Raw genomic sequence first — 22,851 nt, forward strand, 5'->3', positions numbered from 1 at the left:
ATTTGAGTCTCAGTAATTCTGTGCCTCAGGACCTCCACATGCTTTTAAAATACTAAAATGAAATACCTTTATATTTTTTCATTTTATTTTACTTTGTTTTGTGAGTTGACACACTTTTAGTTCTTGTTTTCATTTAGCTTAAATGTTTCCTCACATCTGGTTTTCGTTACTGTATCATCCTTGTGATGTTTCAAATCCACAAAGCACTGAGCACTATGACTATATAGTTTATACAGTGTGCTACACTGCACATGCACTGTACATACCTATATATGATATATGTGTTTAGGTTAGTATCATAAAATGAAAAACAGCCCCGTGAGTGAGCATAATAAAGAAGCTGCACCTGAAGTCAAGGGGGAGCGCTGTTCTGCAGAAATGTAGTAAAAATCCAAAGTTTGAAAATGTAAATGTATAGTTATTTATTTAAGGGCTCCAGCCTGATTACAGTTTTGCATAAGCTTTGCATAAAATCAACTGCACTCTGTTCAGGATCTGTGAAGCCACATCAACGTGGTGTCATGGCGACGCAAAGAAAATTCAGACCAGGTTTGTCCTGCAAGAGGAATAAATGTCAGTACAGCAGCAGGTGGGAGGACCTCTCACACCTGTATGTTATTGGCTCAAACTGTGTCCATCTGAAAAACACTTACCGGACACTTAGTGCTCAGACCTGCCTTAATTCTTCATGGCAGAGATTCAACAAAGTCCTGGAAACAGCTTTACTGCTCAGTTGCTTTGTTCATGTTTACTCTGCAAAGTTTTCAACACACTGCAGGTACAGTACGCAAAAACAGCCGCATCCATAATCTCTACCCTTACTCCAGTCATTCGTTCCTCAACCATTTCAGCTCCGGGTAACTTTAGGAGGCGGTCGCAGCAGGAGGTGGCCCGTGCTCCTCCTCCGCCCTTTCACCCCTTCACCCTGCGTCTAGTTGGCAGTGCGTCACTAGCACATGACACCAGTGTACCCCGGGAGGGAATGATATGAATTTAGACAGCACATGCACAGGCCTAATTCAAGTACAGGACATAACATTATCCACACAAGTACAAGCTTTACCCCAACTTTCCTTTAACCTCGCCAGGGCAAAGGCAAGATCCACACTCATCTGTGCACACACACACAGGAGCTGTTAAGAGGCTATAATTAACCTCCATGTGAGTCCCTCTAAAGCCCACTGTGATGGAAAATGTGGTCACACATCTTGAGTCTATAGTTGTGTTGGACTACTGAACTCTTCAACCCTCCTGTTTAAAAGTACAGCTCAGATTGGAGCAATTTCATGCTCAATATGCCTCGAATTCAGCCCCGAATGCACGAGATCAACCTCGCAATCAGCCTCCCCGAATAAAGCTTTAAATTGATTGTTTACATCAGTTTTTCCTGAGCAACGTTTCTTGTACCTCTGGGCTACAGACCGTCATTAAAACAAAGAAAAACACATCCTGGGAGCATTTTTTTTTTTCTCCAGTCTGTCTATCAGTGTAGACACTTTTATTTGAAACTTTTCAGAACTCCACAGGAAAACTTTTCAAACACTTTTCCAGGCCACATGCTGAACACATTTTCTTATAAAAAAGAAGAAATGCAGACCTGGAGTCTTACAGAGAAACAAACATCAAAAAATGGATGGAATTTATTCAGTGTTTCTTACAGTAGAATGAACAACGTATAAAGGAGGAGGGGAGGAAGAAAAGGAGGCGGAGGTCACAGTCACCATAATGTTAATATTAAAAGGGACAATGACGGGGGTCGATAGCAGCCATATGAGGAGGTGGGGTTGGGGTTTTTTTTGGCCTGTTTTGAAGAAGTGTTAAGGAGTCTGGGATGCGGGATTTTAGTTGATGCAGGTAGCCGCTGAAATGTTGTGGGATTTTTCTTTCTTTACTCTGCCTTCTCGTAGCGACGCGTGCAAACAACCTCTCCGAGTTTGAGTGTCTGTTTGAAGAGAGAGCGAGAAGAGAAGTTACATGCACATACATACAGAAGTTAAATTTGAATTTGAATTATTCTTTTTTTTTTTTGGAGGGGGGGGGGGGTTACTGACCAGCAAGAGAACGTTGCCGTTGACTTCCCTGACCAGACTGGTCTCCTTGCCGTCCCACCGCTGAATGTGCACCAGCTTCCCGTCCTCTATCGTGACAATAGACTGGCGGGGGGCAGAAATGAGAGTCAGACACACATCCAGCGAGTGAGTGAGGATCATTTAAATCAGTGGTTCGGCTTTCTGTTATTTCATCCGTGCGCTTCACCTTTGCGCAGACATCTTTATAGGCAGCTACTGCACTTTTCCCATCTCATGGCAAGCTTGTAAAAAAATACCTAAAGTTACATATTAAAGAACGCAACGCACAGGAACTGTGCAATCACAGAGGACGTCAATGACTTGTTGGGTAATTCATGTGCTCGTGCAACAGCCCACAGCAATATCAGTCTGAATGTGAGCAATAGCCACAGCTTCTTGCCATCAGCAAACACTTTGTGGTATATATGTAGTTTAAGTGAATGCTCCTTGCTCCTGTCCCCTGAAATGTTCCCTATAAACACTACCGCGCACTCAACTTTATCTCTTTCCTAAAGCTTTATGTCATCCTATCATGACTGTTTCCTCAGCGATCCATCAGCCTGTGCACTGTAATTATGACACCATATTTATTTATGGTTATTTCTCCAGTGTGCAGCGATGTTCCAGCAGACTGCTGCTTACCTCATACGAAGCCTGCTTAAAACCTCTTTCATAAAAGTCTAAATGCAAGGTTTTGCATTGCACAAGTTGGACCTTTGACCTCTCACCTTAGCCTTCCTGTCGTCGGCGGTGGTCTCGTCGAACTCCTCTCCCAGCTTGAAGCTGAGCTCTGTGTTTTTAATGGTACTCTGGGTCTTCAGCGTCACCGTGTCGCCGTCCACTGAGATGATGGTGGTGGGCTTGGTGAGGTTGGCCACTTTCCGTGTAGCGAAGCCCACGCCTGTGTAACAACACAAATTTCAAACAACCAGGTAAGTCAGGTGAGGTGTGCTGAGGGAGGATTATTCATGTGGAAAATAAACAAGTCGAAAGGTGAGGCAGAGACTCAACCTGTTTCTTTGCCGCTGGCATTGATCCTGTCACATAGGGGCAAAGTTTGTGCCAGTGTATCAAGCAGATGTTGAGATATTCTAACCCGACTTAAAGGAAACATCCTGGGAGCGTTTACAGATACCGAAAGGAATATGTTGTTGCACATCCAGAGCAAAAGCCGTTGGTTTGCCCCCCGGCTGCCCTTCATCTGACATGCCCTCTAATCTCTCTTTTATCAGCCACTTAAGCATGCTGCACGTTCTTCAAACACTGCAGAGTCCCTCCGACCTGGGAGAGTGCCTGTCTGGGCCTGTGTGTGTGTGCAAATTATTACCTGCTTTCCTGGTGTGCGTTTGTGTGTGTATGAGGGATTGAGTGGATTTGTTTCTCTGGGTAAACCTGATTCACACCATTTGTTTCTCAAACAGAAACAATCTGTTTCTGTTTGAAGTTAACATCCCAATTCATTTACAGCAGCGACATTCCCATAGCACGTGTGTGTGTGTGTGTGTGTGTAGATGCCTCATCGATTAAAAGGACTGGGGTTAGAGGTTAAAGGGCGTCTGCTTGTCACCGTGACCAGAGGAAATAGGTCGATGGTGATATGGCTCTATACAGCTGTAAAACAAACTCCATCCACCTGCCTCCATCCCACGCTCCACAGCCATGTGTGTGCGAGGTGTTCCGGAGCCAAACTATAACTCCATGTTCCCGTCCCATCAGCTCCTCGTTCCAGCTTGATATTCAGCTCCTCCCATGACCTCACACAATGAACAGCTTTCAGCGAAGGTCACCCACATTATACTACACTGTGTGTGTCTGTGTGTATGAATGCCATTCAGAGATTCCCACAGTGGGGCTGATTTTTCTTTTCTTTACTCAAAAAAGAAAAAGGGGGGGGGCCTCCCTCCCTCCTTTCCAGCACTTGGGCCATGCGGTCAGCCATGCTTCCTCTTTTTCTCCCTCCCTCCGATTCCCATCTTCTCCTGCTTTCTTTCTGTTCCCAACCAATGCCTCGCTCCACCCTTTACTCTACAGCCTACCCCTTTATTTCTCCATTTGAAGCCTCCCTTATTTGCTCCCATCATTGCCTATTTTTTTTTCCCACACCCTGTATCAACAGCTACTTAAAACAGTTTACATATGAAACACACCTTACACCATTTATCTCGCCTCAAACCCGTCTCCACATGCGCTCGCATGCAGCACTGGCACTACTGCTGCATCCTCTCCCGTTTCACACGCATGCGCACACACTCCCCTGCGCAATGTGCATGCATTAAAAAAAACAGAAGAAGAAAGAAATAGAACTACACGGAACACTTACCCAGCTCTTTCATGTACTCATCAAATTTATCGCTCTCCTTGAGGAGCCATGTGCCAACGAAAACATCGACCATGTCTGCAGCGGTGCGGAGGAATGAGGGCGAGAGAGAGAGACAGTGTGTGTGTGAGGGAGAGAGAGAGGCGGCAAAGCAGGGGAGCGTCAGAATGAGAGACGAGGGAAAGAGGCAGGGAGAGTAATGTAAGCACCACCAGCTTTGCTGTGATCTTACTGGCTGAATGTACCGGCTGTTCGTGATGTCATCACTCTGTGTCACCCACAGACTGCCGGGCGCGAGGGGAGAGGGGGGGCAAAGAGAGAACATGTGATAGCCTTGGTTTTGTCAAAGTGATTGCCATGCAAATAAATTGTGTTTGAATTGCTTGAAAGGTTTGTTTGCATCTGCTTTCTGTGCGTATTATCAGCCTTAATAAAGCATCGGAGAAAAAGAAGGAGGATCAGAGAGGGCTTTAGTAGAGAAATCAAAGAAGAGGGAGAAAGGGCAGAGTGGAGAAATTAATGGGGAGGAGGTGGAGGAGTACGAGGCGGTGAGCCTGAGGGAAAAGAGGCCCACCATTGAGTCTTTTTTTTTCTTTTTTTTTTTTTTGCAGCTGTTGGTGTAAATCTGTTTTCTCTGCCCTTCTTTTACTCCCCAGTTCTCGTCATCTCTGGTCCCTCCACCTGGGGGGTTTCCATCCACCTGCACTGTGTGGTTTGCCGGTTATTTTAATGACCCTAAATGTGGCTCACCAAAGTGTGAAAAGTGTAACCAAATGTGTATGTGTGTTTGTGAGAGTGCTTGTAAACACAGATACAGGTTTGCGTATGCTGGCAGACGTGTGTTGCAGTTATGACTGTGAAGATAAGAGTGCTGGTGTGTTACTATAGTGCTTGTTTTGTAGACACAGATACAAAACATGTTCACCTCCAACTGGGCACAGATTGCTGCCCCTTCCTGGTTCTGCCAGAGGTTTCTTCCTGTTAAAAGGTAGTTTTTCCTTCCCACTGTTGACAAAGTGCTTGCTCACAGGGTCGTTTGATTACAGTTTCAAACGACCCACAATACAAAGCGCCTTCAGGTGATTGTTGCTGTGATTTGTCGCTATTGAATTGATCTGTATTAACCCTAGAACACTATCGCTGGGTGATTTTCAACCGAGCAAATACATTTACATGATTTCTCTCTCCTGCAGCTGTTAGCGTGTCGAGCAGACTGTGCCTCCACCAGGGAAGTCTCAAATGTCCCAGGAATGGGTGGATCAAAGACCAGCTTTCCAGTGTCATTATTTATTTTTTCTTTTAGGAATTTTTCTGTTCTTGAATTCCAGATTTTTCTGTAATTTGGGAGCATTATTTTAGAGTCCCCCCATGACACTTTTTTCATTTTGTTAGACATGGCACAGTTGAAAGTAAAAGCAGACCACTCTGATTTGTAATGTGTTGTCATATTTTGATATATTTTGATGACAAGTACTTTTTGTTGGTCATATTAAATCGGGTAAAAATCACCCGGCATTAGTGATTGTGTTATTATTTATAGCGATAGTGTTCTAGGGTTAAAAGGTACCACCCTGCAGAGTTTCTTACCTTATCTGTATCATTTAGATTGAACAACAAACACTTGAATCTTTAATCTATCAGCTACAAAGTGCACGTAATATCTGGGTAGGCCTCTTAAAGGACAGAGCAGGTCCTTGTCTGCAGACTTCACAGCAAGTCAGTGGGTGTCATGAGTCATTTCTCTTTCAGCTCTACCAAGCTAAATGAGTATTTCTGGCTTTTGCAACAACACATCTGACAAAGTGGATTGCCTTAGTTTGCTGCATGTGCGAAAGGGAAACTTTGCAGAGTCTGGAGAATCCGATCCAGATGTTAGCATAGCATAGCATAATAACTGCGTTGTAAAACTCAATAAATACAACTTGTTGTTATGTTTGGAGTCAGACATCTTCATGGTGCAGAAAATACAAATACTGCACCAAATGTGGATTCCTGACAGAAAAGGTATCATCCATCCATCCATTTCTGAAACACTTTTGGGGAACACATTTGGGAGATTAAAAACAGGAACACAGAGGTCAAGACTTCACTGACGGTAGCCCATTGTTCCTCTCGGTCTTTTCAATGCTCTCGTAGTTCCTGAAACAGCAGAAACTTCATACAGCAGAAACAAGCTAAATAGGAATAGAGCAGCATTTTTGGGAAATATGCAGAGAGATGCAGGCGATAGCATATTAGCTTAGCACAGAACCTAGAGGAACTATTTAGACAAGGCAGCTGTCCAAAGATAAGTTCAGACAGCTGCAGACGCCAAGCACAAGCAGTCATTCCAGTTATACTTTTCATGCTTTTCAAGTCCACTTGGAGTCTGCTTGATGGACACATGCATGGTTGGAGCATTTATGCTGTAGTCACAATAAAACTGGAGATAATGGAGTTAAAAAAGTACACCAGAGAGCACATATAAACCTCTCTAGTTAACATGGTTAATTTTTTTTCTTTTTCCAGAAAAGAACAAAAGAACTTAAATGACAAACTTTTAGCTGTACTTTGTGCTGGATTAGGTTGAATGGAATATTTCCCAAGGTTTGCCATTACAGCTGCGTTTTTTCTCCTCCTTTTTTTTTTTTAATACTACTCGTGTATTTTTTTTTATAGTACTCAGGTCTGTATTATTAAACTTTTGAGTTACAGATGGTTGATGTTTCTGTTTTACTCAAAGAACGCAGTTTTTGGTAGATAAGTCCCATTTAATAGCATTGTGAAGTATTTAGGCTAACTAAGCTAGCCAACTAGTGTTAGGCTGTGTCCCCACAGAAAGCAGGAAGAAGCACATGTACATGGTATGAAGGTATGTTATGAATATGCTATAACTATAAGTATGTACAGGCTGTAGTGAGTGTACAAGCTATGTAAAGGCTATGAATAGGATATAAATATGAAAACTATACAGAAATATGAACTATGCAAGATATAAACAGTTGTAAACAGTTCATTATCATGTTGTACAGAATGATTGTCTATACAGCATTTACAGTAGTGCAGTTAAGATGAGTGAAATATGTGGATAATTTCTACAGAGGTTATATAAAGTGCTAGTGGTTGTGAGTGGTGGTTCAGTCCATGTCATTATTGTGTGTATAAGGGTACAGTTGTCCATTTGTTTGTTTTTGTCCATTGTGTGTGTGTTCAGTTATATGTGGTTGTGGGTGTGTGTATGTTCAGTCCATGAGTTTAATGTGGGTCAGATGTCAGGGGGCAGAGTTCAGGAGTCTGAGAGCTAAAGCTGAAAATTGGTCCCTAGTGGATGTTCCAGGCCCCAGTTGCCCAGGTAACCCCCTAACAGGTTGGTAGTTGCTTCAAGTACTCTATTTGAAGTTTAGCCACTTTGCATCGCCAGACTTTTTTCACTCGTGGTCGCTTGAAGTAGCCTAATGTCACTGACTTTCTGTGCTCTGCGTTGATGCTGGTTGCTTTCTGTGTGCTGGCAACTCTTCTGGTGTTGTCCAAATATTGTCACAAAACACAAACCATACATCAAACAATTCCTTCAAAGCTAATTCTTTAGCGTTCTGTGGTCTACATGGATGCTAGCAGAGCCTCTGGGTAAGTCAGAGTCCTGTGAGCGGGCGTCCAGAAATCAAAGTCGTCATGTGGTTCATGTAGCTTTCAAGTAGTTCCTGCAAAGGCTTAGCAGGCAGTTGAAATGTGTGGTGATAACATACAGACTTGTTTGTTTGTTTTTTTTAACTTCCCACCTTTCAAAAATGTATCTCACACTTCTGTGCTGCTATATTTGTCAGCTAGCATATGTTGGAAACTTTCAGAAATATTGCGAGGCAATGATCCACCATTGCTGTAACTGAAAATGGTCCATTGGAGTGAATGGAAACGATGCAGCTCTTATCACTACCATCCTTCCAACGGCTCTGGATGCTAGCTGCTTCCTGTGTGGATTCAGCTGTAGTCCAAGCTGACAATGCTCCTGGTGTTGTCCAAGTACGGTCCTAAAATAAGGCCCAACTTTTATATATACTGTATTAGAGAGACTGCTTTGAATAAGAGTGTTATAATTTTCTAATTCAACTCTCAGCATGAAAGCATTTCTCACCATGTCAAAAAATCTTTTCAAACTAATTCTAACTTTAACACTAAAATCCAATCCTGAAAAGGTCACTCAGAGATGTGTATACAGGTCAAGTGTAATTTTCTGCCTAAAACTTAAAAAACAAAAAAATTCGAATCACTCCTCACAAATACAGATGTAAAAAAAAAAAAAAAAGACCTGTTTTCGTCCTCACTGTGACATAAGTCCCTATGGTTGGTGTGCAGTCAGGTTCAAGTCCCCAAAGGGCATCATAAACTAGCATCCATACAGAAGCACAAATGTCCACTTATTATCTGTCTATATCTATTATCTATTATCTGTCTCTCTCAGCGTGACGAAATTCTCCCCTATCTGCTAATGCATGGTCAGATCTGTGGACGTTGGGTAATAGCAAACATGCATTAAAACTACCACACTGTCAAACCACACACAGACACACACACACACACACACACACACACACACACACACACACACACACGGGCAGACAGAGTGGGCAACAAAAGTCAATAGTGAATACTTATCGAACCATGTTACACACTCTGTCCTACTGCCCTTGTCCTCCACCGGCCTCCCTTTGCTGGTGTCAAGTAGTGTGTCTAAACTGGCACATGTGTGTGCGCTGGAACGAATCAGTGGTGTGCACGGGTTTGACACTTGACATGAACAGGTGTGAGAGGGACACATGGAAAAAAGAGAGGAGGAGAGGACAGAGAGAGGAGGTGAAAGGTTAAAATCGTTTCGTTCCAGCTTTTCCTCTTCCCCTCTTTAGCCTACATTGGATTTTATTATTTAGACAGTTGCATAGGTGGTAACTGCGCAGATGAACATGTCACTCAAATATATGTATATATGTATGCATATATGGTTAAAAATAGAAAGATTATTTTATTTGTTTGTGGGGGTTTTTTCTTCTGCCTATAAAGGCTAGAATCTAAAATTAAAAAAGAACACGTCAGTCCTGTCAGTGTCTGTGGAAATATCTTTCCAAATGTGTGTGGGCGTGTGTTTGATCTTATGCAATCCTGTGATATAGTGCTCTGGGATGCCACTATGGTCATAACTCACATAGAGTTTTTTCTGGGAGTCTGAGGCGTAAAATCCCCTCTTCATAAAGACTTACATATGTGTGCTGGAAACTTTAGCCGTGCTGGGTAAAACCATAAATTCAAGTGCAGTATAAACACTATTAAGCGTAAGTAAAAGGAGATAGCATACCAACATTTGCACTAGCAGGTACATGAGCAGTGTCTTTATTTTAATCGTGACTAATGTAGTTATCACCTCCAAGCTTCTTTTGGGTTCAGCCTGTTCGATCTGAATACAAAGCAAAATCGGTTTTCTAGGTTAGACTGCTGTTTGCATTGTCAACTGCAGATGTGATCATAAAGCCCCGATAACTGTCTAGGTGAAGCCTGCACAGAGTGTTTGTCCTCAAAACACAGCACAAGGAGGGATGTGTGCTGGAGTGCATGTGTGAACATACATGTACGCTGATCTCACATAACTACAAGGCTAAAACCAATTTCACAAGCATAGCAGGGTGTTTGAGGTTTTATATAGAACTTTATGTGAGTGTGGAAATAATACAACTAAATAAGCATCTGGAAATTGCCACTCCCTTCTGTAGTTTGTTCATTCAATCATATATTGGTTTCTCTCTCTGCCCCTCGGCCATGCTTATATAATTTTATTCACACTGATTTGTCTATGCGGCGATCAGGAGAGAAAATTGTAGGGCTATTATGAACATCATAAATCAGCATGACTCAGATTGCAGAATGAGCGACAGATTTTTAAACATGTTATTTATTGTGCACCCACCTTTCAGCATGGCATGTTTTATGAGATTCAATATTCAAGAAGTTTGTCATTGTTCAGTTGTTACAACCAAGGTATGCAGAACTCTGAATGTGCAAAACCTTTAAGCAGATGGACAGCAGCAGAAGATGGCACTGGGTATCACTCCAGTGAGCTAAGAACAGGAAACTGAGGCTGCAATTCATATGGGCTCAGCAAAAGTAGGCAACAGAAGATTGGAAAGACATTTCCTAGTGTGATGAGTCTTGATTTCTGCTGCAACAACAACATTAAAGCATGGATCCATCCTGCCTTGAATCAATGGTTCAGGCTGCTGATGGGGATATAATGGTGTGGGGGATATTTTGTGGGAACACTTTGGGCCACAGCATACCTGATTATTGTTGCTCACCATTCCATCCCTTTATGATCACACTGTACCTTTTAAAGTTTGATTGCAGGAGGATAACACACAATATAACAAAGCTCAAATCATCTCAAAATGGTTTGTTGAACACAACAACAAGTTCTCTGTACTCAAATGAGCTCCACATTGACCAGATCTCAATCCAATAGAGCACCTTTGGGATGAGGCGGAACGGGAAATTCCATCTTGGATGTGCAGCCGACAAATCTGCAGCAGCTGTATGATGCTATCATGTAAAAATGGACCAAAATCTTGGAGGATTTTCCAGCACCTGGTTGAATCTACCATGAATGAAGGCAGTTCTGAAGGGAAAAGGGGTCCAATGCAGTGCTACAAAAGGGTACCTAATAAAGTGTCGATAGAAAGGGAGAGAGACAGACTGTAATGACCCGACTGTCACTTGTGGTTTGTGTCTAAGTATGAGGCAAGGAAATGTCTATGTGGCATCACATGACTAGTCAGCCACGGACATGTGGCTTCATGTGACCATTCTGTGATCATTTCCAGTCATTTGCAAAAGCCAGATGAATATGAATGTGGTAATGAAGATTTTTTTTCCTTTGTTTTTGCACAGGACTCATTCTCCAGCTTTCAACTGGTAAATAGAATTTTGTGGGTCACACCATACACCTATCACCTGGTGCCTAACTCTTGTAGTTTTGAGGAACTTCAGTAGCGGTGGTTAACATGGATGTGTGTACACAAATGGCCCATCTGGAGTCCTGCTGTGGATGTCACTGTAGAAAATAGAGAATTTAACAGTGCGTTGCTTCCTCCACCAACACTATTCACTCAGTGCTCTTCCTGATTAGCTGAAGGCTGTTTTTTAAATGTTTCTATTTTCAAAGCTGTTACGCTTTTATATTTTTTTTTATTTGTGAACAAAGTGGAGTACTTTTACTCTGATTCATCTGCACAAACACTGGTAGGGTTCAAAGTGGCCTGCGTGGCTTTATAGCAACTCCATTTTCAAAATAGGCCTAAACATGCTAATGGGTTGTTTTTCCTCCACTTCATAATTGTTCTGTTATGTTCATAATAAAAAAAATAATGGAAAAACAACTGTTGTTAATTTGGTTCTATAATTTAATAATCTGCACAAAACATGTTGTTTCTGTAATGCAACTTTGCAGCTGCAGAATAGTCACACATGACAAAAGAAGAAAATATTTACACCTATAATATGGATAGTTTAATATATACTTAACCTAATTATGATTAGAGGCTCCATACAGATGAAAAATGGCTCTTTTGACAGTAACGTTTGCATATGCCTGGGTTAGTCAAAAGATGACTGACTTTGACTGTGTCAGAGCTTTTAAATGTCATGGATGTTTGGATGAGTGGAGCCCAAACAGATGGCATCCAGGGTGTGTGGTGCCTGTTATGACATGCGAAACAGCAGCTTCTCGTTAAAGGTTACTAACCAGTAACACTAATAAAGTGCAGCTCTTCTAGACACTGGGTTCAGAGAGTCCATGCATAGAAGCATCCTGGCTAATTTAAAAGTAAGTTAAAAAGATAGAGAAAGCATGATTAAAATAAGATTCCTTAAAGCGTGCAAACCCAAAAGTTAGTCTCTGAAAGGCTTTTAGCTTATTAGAAAGCACCACCACTGACTTGATTTGTTTACCATAACTGATACGCCTAAGCTCAAATTCCCAGATTTGCTCTGCATATCCTCCAGTGGACTATCAACAAGCTTTAAAGAGGAAAAACAGACTGAGTCACTCAAGGACAGAGCGCTGAGTCAACCTGTCTTCTTCTTTGGAATTTGTATGTTCTGCAAAAAGCAGTCAGAGAGAAACACAGCACCGCAGCGCAGCATTTTACAGCTGATTCATGTTTCTGTAGATAGATGGCTCTTCCAAGGAATTGCTTAGCCCTTTTCAAGAAAACCACATGGAACCAAGTCCTCTCTGCAGGCAGGAAGATACAGTGAGTACAGGAGCCACATCTGCTGGTCAGAAACATGAAGTGCAATTATGTGAACACGTAAATCAAAAATTACCACCTCTGAGATATTTACCCTGATTTAAACTTGTTAAAATATAATCTGGTCAAGGATTTGACTGAATCAGTGTGAATGTGATTGCATCAGTGGAAGTGTCATGCTGCAAAACCTCATGTAGAAAGTGAAGCACTGGATATTATTTTGCCTGTGACCCACATTTCTAACAAAGTTTCATGAAAACTGGCAACAAATGGCAGAGAAATTATCCACATTAACCCTCCAGGGTCTCCACTTCTTTCTCCCTTAATAGAAAAAATTGGTTCAGCTTCTGAGCTCCCTGCTGAAATAGTCTGAAGTTAAAGTGTATAAAAATAACAATAAATTTAAAAAAAGGTGGTATTCCCCCTGATATGAAGGCAAAATAAATAATAAATATAGTCCTAGCAGTCATCTGAGCTTTTGTCCTCACTTTGAGAAAACACACGCACCGTTACGTCTCAGTGGTGCGTCCAGGATCAGGAGCCGGAACAGAAGTTGATGCTTCCTGATCCAATATCAACAGTATCCCGGGAGACAGAGCCGTGGGTGGGGGTGGGGGTGGGGGGGGGCAGCGTATCAAAACATCAACTAGAAACTGTGTTTTAATGTGTGTGTGTGTGTGTTAAATTCCATCTGTGAAACTATGGTAACCCCCCTGAGACTGGCAGCTCCTCTCCCCCTCTGTCACTGTGAATTGTCACCATATCTCTACTCCAGCCTTTGTGATATAAAAGGCTTTGTTTGGGGATTCATTTTTCTCCCTCGTTCTGTGGTTGAAACATAAAGTGATTTCACAAGGACAGTAGCTGGCTTTAAGCACAGACGAGTCAGTTCATGTTCTCTCTTTTCTGAGAATTTCGAAGATGAATGGAGGGCAAAACTGGCATAGACACTCAAGCATGGCTCCTGGATATCAAAAAACATGACTCTTCTCTTACAAGACTCATTGTTTTAAACCTCTAAGCCATCAAGTCACCATCTTCTAGGACTGACAATCCAAATATACAAAGAGTAAAGTAAGAAAACAAGGGCAAAAGAGAGTGCAATGGTATACAGTGAATTCCGCTGATGTGGATTTAAACCAGCAACAAGGCCCATGCTGTGTTTTTAACCACTAGATCAACCAAATCCTATCTATCCATCCATTTTCTTCCACTTATCCAGTTCAAGGTCATGGCTGAAGCTGGAGCCTATCCAAGCTGTGATAGGGCAAGAGGCGGTACATTCTGGATAGGTTGCCAATCTATCACAGGGTTAACGCAGAGATTCACACTCTGACCAATTTAGAATCACCATTTAACCTTAATCAAATTAAACATGAAAGTCTCTGGACTGTGGGAAATATTGTGAAATAAATAAAATAGCGACAATCACTTACAGGTAGACTTTTTTAGAGAAAATATAGGCCTGAATCTAAGGTTAAGATATGAATCTGAAAAAGATTAACTATTTTGTTGGCCTGTCAGAAATGTGTCTGGGTTTTAACCCTGGATGATCCCAAACTCACCCCTGAGGTGAGGTGCAAGTTGCTAAGGCACACACAAAAAGACACACACACAAAACCCAACCCACAAATACATGTGGAGGTTTATGTATATATTTGAGCCTGTGTGGATTAGAGAAATTCAAACCTGTGAACCCAATTCTTGCTTTTCAAAGTCATCAAAGATGTATGCTGTAGAATCAGTCCACTGTGTTCAAAGAAATCAATAATACTCGGTGTCAAGTCTTGAACACAAAACTGGATACTTCCGGTAAAAATGCTCAAAATAAGGCTACCTGCCCTCTATAGTCGTTAGCCATCTCGAGCCATTAGTTTGTTTAAAGTATGTCAGTAATTAATTGCCGTGATAAATATATGTGCATTTTTTTTTTTAAAAGCATCACGTTCGAGAGACACACACATCTAGATGCAACACAATGTTCCCTGAGTCAAAGTATTTTATTTTGACGTCAAACTCGGTGAGCTTCCGGTATTTTTCCCTCTACATCCGTTCAACTTCACCTGTATCCATAGCAACCACAGTAGCTACAGGGCCCTCTCTCAGAGCATCCCGTTACTTTACGTGAAAGCTAAGAGGCGGTATGACAGCAGTAGCTCATGGAGGAATAAAACCGAGCAGGAATTAAGAGTCACTGGTTTTTAAATATATTTTTTATCATTTATGTCTTAATTTAATTAGCTGTTTTTGTTTTGTCTTTTGTTTAATTTTATTATTTCGAAAGACATGACTCCCTCACAGAAAGCACGGTATGGATGCGAAGGGGGGCGTAACGCTAAATTAAGATTGTCAGGTGAGTCTTTGGTCGGGCTGAATCGAGTTTACGTACAGCTAAAATCATTTAAAACTGAGTGTCTCAGCTAAAACTTTGAACGACAAAAAAGTAGGTGGGAAACATTCGCTTTTAGCTATTAAAAAAATACAAATATTATTTAACTAAAATCTTAAAGACCCTTTTGATAGAAACCATTCTGACACGAGGTAAGCTTTAGAAAACGTTTTTATGTAAATTGTGATATTAATGGTCTCTGATATTCATATCCTCATATATTTGGGGCTTAATTAATGAGATTAGTAACACCTGTGTTACAACTTCATGCTAAAATGGCTCTTTTGAAAAAGGCTAGCCCGCAAAGAACATGAAAAATAGTTAACCACATTATATATGGCCTACCCTCAAAACACACACACACACACACACACACACACAGATAAAAGGCTGATTCAGTCTTCTTTGACTGGTCACAGCTGGCTCTTTATGGGATGTTTGAAAAGCTTTTGTGTGTGTGTGTGTGTGTGTGTGTGTGGGGGGGGGGGGGGGGCTGTCAGTTGAAGGTAAAGTCTTGTGTTTTTGTCTATTGTTCTGTGTCTGGAAACAAAACACAAAACCCACAGCCCTGCCGAGTGAATGGATAACATCTCTCTGTCTCACCGCAGTGCCAGAAAGTGAAATGTCAAAGATGCTGTGTGGGTCTCTAATGATTCATTAATCATGCAGATTTTGCTGAGCCCTAAATAGGTCACACAGGCTTTTGTTGGTGTGGGTGTGTGTATATCTGTAACGCCTTTTCATGACTTAAGGAAGCCTAAATAATTCAGCCGACGGGGCAAGGTGCTTGAGGAATCTCAAATGGCCTTTGGACTCTGTAGGATGGAAAACACTCAAATCTGATCAGCCGGATTTGCTTTCACACTCACACAGGCTCACAGGATGAGGAGCAGGTGTTGTGTTACTTATGAGTTTCTATTGTATACAAGTCTAGAAGAGGTCTACCAGCCATGCCGACTTCACTCAGCGTTATAGAACTCACTTTCATAAATCCAACTTGGTGTCCGTGTTTGTTCCTCTACCCCTCTCTTTGCTTCAGGTCCTTCTGTACCCATGTCAAAACGTCCAGTTGGGGTCCCCCAGTCCTGGCCCATTCACCCTCATCCTGCAGAACATGCTCGCAGGTCCCACTTTCTTCCTCCACCTCCTCCTCTCCTCCCCCTGTTCCACACCCGGCATGCAGAGGAGAGCGCTGAGCGGCCTCATCTGGTCACCATTGTCCGCCCATGTGGCCAAAGCACACTACGGAAGGTGAGCTAAATGTTGGCTGTTTTTGATAGCTCTTTAAAATAAGGCACAATTGTACTAGTGCCTCACAGACTACTTATGAGACATGTTTTTACAACCATTTTTGGATTAAAACGATATCAAAAAAATCCCCTGTGGTGACTTTAATGCTTTCTATTTGATAATAATGCAACACAATGATGGCTTGTTTCACGGCAACTCTTCATCAGAAGTGCTCATACGGTCCACTGGAGATGTTTCTCTAATGAAGAAAAGACCCAATAAGATAAAGGAAGTGTTAGTAGAAGAAAAGAAGGGACACTCTAAAAGTGATTCTTATTAATAGCTTAGAACCAATCTGATTTATTAACCACTTTAAAGATAGTATTGATGATTTATAAATCCCTTCTAAAAGTGATGATTTGATGTTTTCAATTTCTAAGAATATAATTTAGATGGGATGAATTTCCTAACCTAACAGTGATTTTTGTCTCTGGGCTTGCAAGGTAACAGTACTGTTGAACCGCAGGGGTGTGGTGTCCTTTGAGCAACTGCTGTTGGATATCTCGGAGGCACTGGGATTTCCTCGTTGGCACAGAGCAAGAGTCACACGTCTTTACACAACTCATGCACGAGAGGTGAGGCCCAACCATGACCAGATTAACTTGAAAAGGGAGTAGGCAAAAATGTGCAGGAGGCCCCTATAAACCTCCTGTAACCCCCACATTCAGTATACAGTTCAATGTAGAGATTTGTGGTCATTTACTTCGACCTCAATTCTGAAAAAGCTGGGAAACTGTATAAAATTTAAATAAAAGCAAAATGGAACGACTTGCATATTTTATAAACCGAAAGTTTATTCACACTAGAACATTGAAAATATATAAAATGTTGTAACTCAGAAAATGTACCATTTTTTAAGATCAAGGACATCCAACACTGATTTTTTTTTTTTGCCTTGCCTCTTGTGCACAGAGATTTTTCCAGAATTTCTCTCTGAATTCCTTGACGATGTTATGCACTGTAGATGTTTGGACATTCAAAGTTTTTATATTTTTAGGTTAATTTTTACTATTTGATAATTATGTGTTTTTACATTGTTCTGAAATTCTTCTGTAATTTGTTAATGCTTTTTGTTACAGATGGGTGAGTCTCTGCCCATCTTCACTTCTGAGAAACTCTGCCTCTCTACGATGCTCTTACTATACCCAGTCATGTTACTGACCTGATCACAATTTACCTAAAGTTCTAAATCGTTCCTCTGGCTGTTTCTTTTTAGTACCACTTAGTTTTCCAACTTTTGAGATGTGTTGCTGCTATCAAATTCAAAAAAGATCTGTTAATAAAATACTGTATGAGGCTCTGAGATTTGCAAATCATCTCATATGAATTTTATTTATATTTGACACATATTTCAGACTTTCAGACTGAGGGGGAAAATGGAAAATGTGCAACTATAAAGCCCCATTTAGAACCTGTGCAAGTTGTTTTTTCTTTCTTTTGTGTTCAAAAACGTTTTGAATGCTCTGATTTGGACACAGAGGAGACATATTTGGACATAAAGCAGTATGGTGTGTATGTACCCTTGTATTTTAGGGTAATGCAAGCATTTTATTTTAATTTGAATTGGTAGAAAAAGGTGACAAAGACTGGGACTAGGGATTCCAGGTCTTCAAGACATTGTTAGGCTTTGCTGTACTCCGCAACTGACTTTCTTCCCAAATGAACCAATATAAACTTAGCTAAGAATAAAAGATATTCAATGTTTTCTTTTCACAATAAGTTGCAGATTTTTCACAGGTTTAATCTGAGAAGCATCCCTCACAGTTTGCTCTGTACAATGGTGAGCAAAATAATGCAGCTTGATAATATATTTGAGGAGAAGAATGGCTTTCTCAGACAAATAAATCATTGCACAAAATCTATTAACTTTGCTTTTATAATTAGCAAGAGCATTTTAATATAGGTTGCTACAGCCACATAATCACAGTACATGAAGTTAAAAGAGGTGGAAAAAATCAAATAGAAAAACATGATTTTATATTTAATATAAAGATTTTAGCAGCCTTATGAAATTGATAGAATTTTTGCTGCAGATCTGATGTCTGTGAGTGTGTTTTTTTCACCACTCTGTCTCCCTCTATCACAGGTTAAGGGTGTGTGTGATTTTTTCCGAGGGGAGGTCGCCTTCCTGGCTCTTGGTAAGGCTCGTCCTGAGTTGAGCAGCGTGCAGGAAGCTTTGGAGGAATTATTTCCAGAACATTCACATTACCGATCAAGTGCCCTGCGGGCCTGGGAGAAGAGACTAAGGCCACCGCCAGATAAAGCAGCCAAGGCTGACAGTGGATACAGCGAAGGGACCGACAGCAGCGGGACTAACCAAGAGACATGCCAAGACACAAATACACATGCCAAGCCTTATACTAATACTCACACATCTCAACATACAGACACACACGAGGCAGACAAATATAATTCTGACCAACAGAAGTCTCATAAAAAGAATTCATGCAGAAAATCTGTTCACCTTCCCAACCACCTGCAGAGGCTAAATGTGAGGGGAGGAGTCAGAGTGCATCAGCCTTCTCCGACTGATCCTTTTAAACATGAAGAGGTTCCAAGAAATGCAGACATACCGTCTCCTACACTTTGTGAAAACTGCTTAGCAAGAAGACTTAAACATCAGAGTCCACAACCGATCAGTGTGCTATCAGCGAGGGTCCCACTTCCTCCTGTGTCAAAGAAGCAAAAAGAGCAGGAGGCAAAAAAGCCGGATATTTATAACAACCCTTCGTCTCCTCGACCAATCAGCAGAGACGAGGAGAAGAGCCGTATTCAAATACGGCTTTTAAGTGCAGCTCCAGATATTGGTGCAGCTTTTAAAGACTCACAGAAAAGAGAAACCTGTGATCCCCCCACCGATGGCAGAGACGTCACCCTGACAGACATCGAGCAATGCTACGAATTTGGACGTGTGGTTGGAGACGGGAACTTTGCGGTGGTGCGAGAGTGCCGCCGTCGTGACAATGGTCAAACCCTTGCCATCAAAATAGTAGAGCGGGCCAAACTGATTGGTCGAGAGCACATGATGCAGAATGAGCTGAGTCTCCTGGGGAGTCTGCGTCACCCTCGCATAGTGAGGCTGTTCGCGCACCACCACACAAACACTCACTCCTATCTGGTGATGGAGCTGGTGAGTGGAGGGGATCTGTTTGAGGCCATCAGTGACCGGGGAAAGTTTTCAGAGGCAGAGGCAGGACTGATGGTGTCAGATGTGAGTGAAGCTCTGAATTATATCCACTGCAAGAGCATCGTCCACAGAGACCTCAAGCCAGAGAACCTCCTGGTGAGTTTCAGGGTAGATTAGTGAGAATGATTGTTGGGTTCTGAAGTTCGTGTGCATAAAAAATGATAATCAAGCTTCTTTTTTTCATTTTAACATATTACTATTCAGGGTTTTCCCTGGCTTAAAAATTGTCCTTTTGGAGGGTGACAACAAACATTAGCATAATTGGACCACCTGGCAAAAACACTTTGTTAACTTAGTTAACAGAAGGCTGCCTTTTCCTGTTATTTATGGTTCACAACTACACCATAGAGACACCCACACCATAAAACCTAACATAAGTCAATATCAGTGGTTTAAAGCAGTGCATAGATGAGTTGGCAAGTGTGTGACACATGACATGCGTGCTAAAACAAAATGAAAATAACTCAAATGAAAGGATACTTCTGCAACAAAACACATGCATGCACACAGCAAAACATAACATGAAATAAAAATACAAAGTATATTTTTTATGAAATAAAAACAGATGGGTCGTAGTTTTCTCGCATGCCCATCATGTTAAGTAACATTTGTTAAACTAATACCTTTCTAGATTTGTGGTTAGAATACAATGACCATTAAAAAACCCCAAAGCAAATAAATACAGTGTAATAATAATGAAAAAAAGCAGATGGCAGTTGAGATCCTTTATGTGTCTAGTAATCTTAAGTCTAGCAGATAAGCCTGAGCCCAGAACTGAACTTTGTGGTACGCTACACAAACTGAGGTTAGAAGGAGAACTGCCACAAAATGACTTTAGATTATAGCAGCTATTCTTTAAATTTTTCTTCCACCAAGACTCGAGTTTGACACACTCTCTGACTTCATAAACCAAAACAGCCACATCAACACAACTGTGCTGTCAGATCATCATACAAGTATTATTTATATAGTCTGTAGAGTAAGAAAGTGCAGTTATTTTTTTAAACTCTGAAATGCACAAAAATGTCAACGGGATAACTATTTTGATGACCTCAAAGATTCAAAAAATTCAAACCCAACTTTGTCTCCATGGCTCACGCTGTCTGTGTTTTATTTCACCTACTCCCTTTCTCAGATAGAGCAAGTCGCTGCTGGCATCTGCAGGCTGAAGCTGGGAGACTTTGGTCTTGCCATGGTTGTAACTGAGCCAGTCTTCACCATATGTGGCACACCCACATATGTAGCCCCAGAGATCCTCTGTGAGACAGGTGAGGACTTTATGTGACTCCTCTGTCTGAATTTGGGTTGCGTTTTGTTATTCTGAAAAGTTGTACTTGTGTTTTGCCTGTCAGGTTATGGTGTAGCAGTGGATGTTTGGGCTCTGGGTGTGATTCTCTATATCCTGGTGTGTGGCTTCCCCCCGTTTCGCAGTCGTGATCGTGACCAGGTAGAGCTGTTCCAGCTAATAAAGCAGGCACAACTTAATTTTCCATCCCCCTACTGGGACCCCATATCAGAGGGTGAGTTAAGTATAAGTGTACAAGTAAAAGTAAAAGTACTCATGTAAAAGTGTAAAAGCAAATATGTGTATATATGTATATATATATATATATGTATTATTTACTGCGTGTTTTTTCTCTCTGTGCACTCATGTGCAGAAGCGAGAGGCCTCATCCGAGCTCTCCTTCAGCCGGACCCCACCGTGAGGCTGACAGCAGAGCAGACCCTCCTGCATCCCTGGGTGAAAGCAATGGCTTCAACTTGCAAGCAGAGGGCGCTCACAGACAAAACTCCAAGAGACATAGAAACCACTGGAGGAAAACCAGAAACAATCCAGAAAGCAGCTAAAACAAACACCACAGAATCACTGACAGACAAAACAAGAAAACACGCCATCAATGAGGAGATCGCACTGAAGGAGCTCGGCAGACAGGATGAGAGACAAACGGCGATGAGCAGTAGAAGAGGACAGGATAAGAACAAACCAGCAGAGCAACAACTAGTGGAGGCAAGCCACTTATCCCCACAGGACAGAGAGCACACACCCTCAGAGGCCTCGACTGGTCAACATAAACCAGAGGCTGCCTCTACAGATAGACGAGAAACACAGTGTCCAAGTCCAAAGCTGCTGAACTCTAAATTCAATCACCTTGATTCCCCCTCAGAAGCTGAAACTGAACTTCTACCACAGATTAAGACACAAGCAAAACTGACCAGAATGCAGACACCAACAGGTTCTACACCTCCAACCAACCCATCCTCCACCCCTACTTCCTCTCTGCATCAACAAAACTTAACTTCTGCACCGCAAAACCATAACAAACCAGACGCCCACGCCACCACCATCGCACACCCTCCAACTCTGTCCTGATGTCACTGTCAATCTCCCGTTTGTGTGATGAGATCAGGGTCATTAATTTAATTGTTCCGGACAATACTGGTGATTTCTTGGCAGCTGAATCCTTCAATGGCCTGCAGATGAAGCGATTTTTACTCTCCTGGGGATGAATATGGACGGATTAATGAGGCTGGATACATCTCATAAATGTATGTAATCCATTTATCCTGCAATCAGAAACTAATCACCGTGTTGTGTAATGACCGAGTAATGACCAAGGTACTGTCTGTGCAATACTGTGAGAGAAGGATGGAAAGGAAAATAGTAAAGCGCGGTTTCTGTTTGTTTTTTACATGCTGGTGCATTAAAAATGCATTTTTTAGTCAAGTTTTTTGTATTTTTTCTTTTTCTTCTGCAAACTATGGTTAACTTTGAGACTAAAACAATGTATGCCACTGGTTTTAGTAGTTATTTTTAGCTGTAAGCTGAAGCTGATCCAGCCTCCTTTTATATTCGATATGCTTTTTATACTAGATGTTCTTTCCTCGAAATCTGTCTTGGCATTATTTATCTAGCAACATTAGTTTGTTATCTGCTCATGAAATAAAAATATACATACATTTATATATTATTTGTCCAAATAAATTCTGTTGGTAAAAACACGTCTTTTTAGACAGTGTGTTAGTTGTAACCAGTTTCTGTAAATTTGAGTTAATGTTAATGATCCTGTGTGATGACAGACAGCCATCTGTCGCAAATGGATGTGTGGTAAGATCAAGTAGCTAGTAATGAAGATTGCCCAACACCGAGGACAGGGTGAGCACATACGGCTGCTGGGTAAAGTGTGTGTACATAGCTGAGTGGGGCATTGCTGCAGGCCATTCCACACAGACCAAATAAGGCAGATCTGTGTGTCCAGTGGGAGTGGTTAGTCCTGTCCCTCCTGACTGCAAACAGCTGACCTTCTGACATCCTCCCTACCCCACCCAAA

At 41.6% G+C, this 22,851-nt stretch overlaps 2 protein-coding genes across 2 annotated transcripts; one reads left to right on the forward strand and one right to left on the reverse strand.

Annotated features, from left to right (window-relative positions):
- Positions 1 to 1,458: 1,458 nt before the first annotated feature.
- fabp3 (fatty acid binding protein 3, muscle and heart) lies at positions 1,459 to 4,565 on the reverse strand. Its single transcript, XM_031729307.2, has 4 exons — positions 4,390 to 4,565; positions 2,798 to 2,970; positions 2,052 to 2,153; positions 1,459 to 1,942 (listed from the first exon to the last, which is right to left on the reverse strand). Exons 1-4 carry the CDS (start codon positions 4,460 to 4,462, stop codon positions 1,889 to 1,891), a joined length of 402 nt encoding a protein of 133 aa, XP_031585167.1. The 5' UTR covers positions 4,463 to 4,565; the 3' UTR covers positions 1,459 to 1,888.
- A 10,198-nt stretch (positions 4,566 to 14,763) lies between these two features.
- Positions 14,764 to 22,449, forward strand: dclk3 (doublecortin-like kinase 3). Its single transcript, XM_031729203.2, has 7 exons — positions 14,764 to 15,009; positions 16,085 to 16,296; positions 16,779 to 16,910; positions 18,422 to 19,618; positions 20,658 to 20,790; positions 20,875 to 21,042; positions 21,181 to 22,449. The coding sequence occupies exons 1-7, from the start codon at positions 14,943 to 14,945 to the stop codon at positions 21,891 to 21,893; spliced, it is 2,622 nt and encodes an 873-aa protein (XP_031585063.2). The 5' UTR covers positions 14,764 to 14,942; the 3' UTR covers positions 21,894 to 22,449.
- Positions 22,450 to 22,851: the final 402 nt, after the last annotated feature.

Source organism: Oreochromis aureus, linkage group 22 (genome assembly GCF_013358895.1).
Source record: "Oreochromis aureus strain Israel breed Guangdong linkage group 22, ZZ_aureus, whole genome shotgun sequence".
Lineage (NCBI taxonomy): Eukaryota > Metazoa > Chordata > Actinopteri > Cichliformes > Cichlidae > Oreochromis > Oreochromis aureus.

Excerpts from the sequence above, each read along its gene's own strand:
- fabp3 (XM_031729307.2), bottom strand. The coding sequence starts at position 4,462 with ATGGTCGATGTTTTCGTTGGCACATGGCTCCTCAAGGAGAGCGATAAA. Across the intron at positions 2,154-2,797 it reads CCGACGACAGGAAGGCTAAG|TCTATTGTCACGATAGAGGA; the intron begins GTGAGAGGTCAA and ends GCCCCCCGCCAG. Across the intron at positions 1,943-2,051 it reads ACGGCAACGTTCTCTTGCTG|ACACTCAAACTCGGAGAGGT; the intron begins GTCAGTAACCCC and ends CTCTTCAAACAG.
- dclk3 (XM_031729203.2), top strand. The coding sequence starts at position 14,943 with ATGACTCCCTCACAGAAAGCACGGTATGGATGCGAAGGGGGGCGTAAC. Across the intron at positions 19,619-20,657 it reads TCAAGCCAGAGAACCTCCTG|ATAGAGCAAGTCGCTGCTGG; the intron begins GTGAGTTTCAGG and ends TCCCTTTCTCAG. Across the intron at positions 20,791-20,874 it reads AGAGATCCTCTGTGAGACAG|GTTATGGTGTAGCAGTGGAT; the intron begins GTGAGGACTTTA and ends TTTGCCTGTCAG.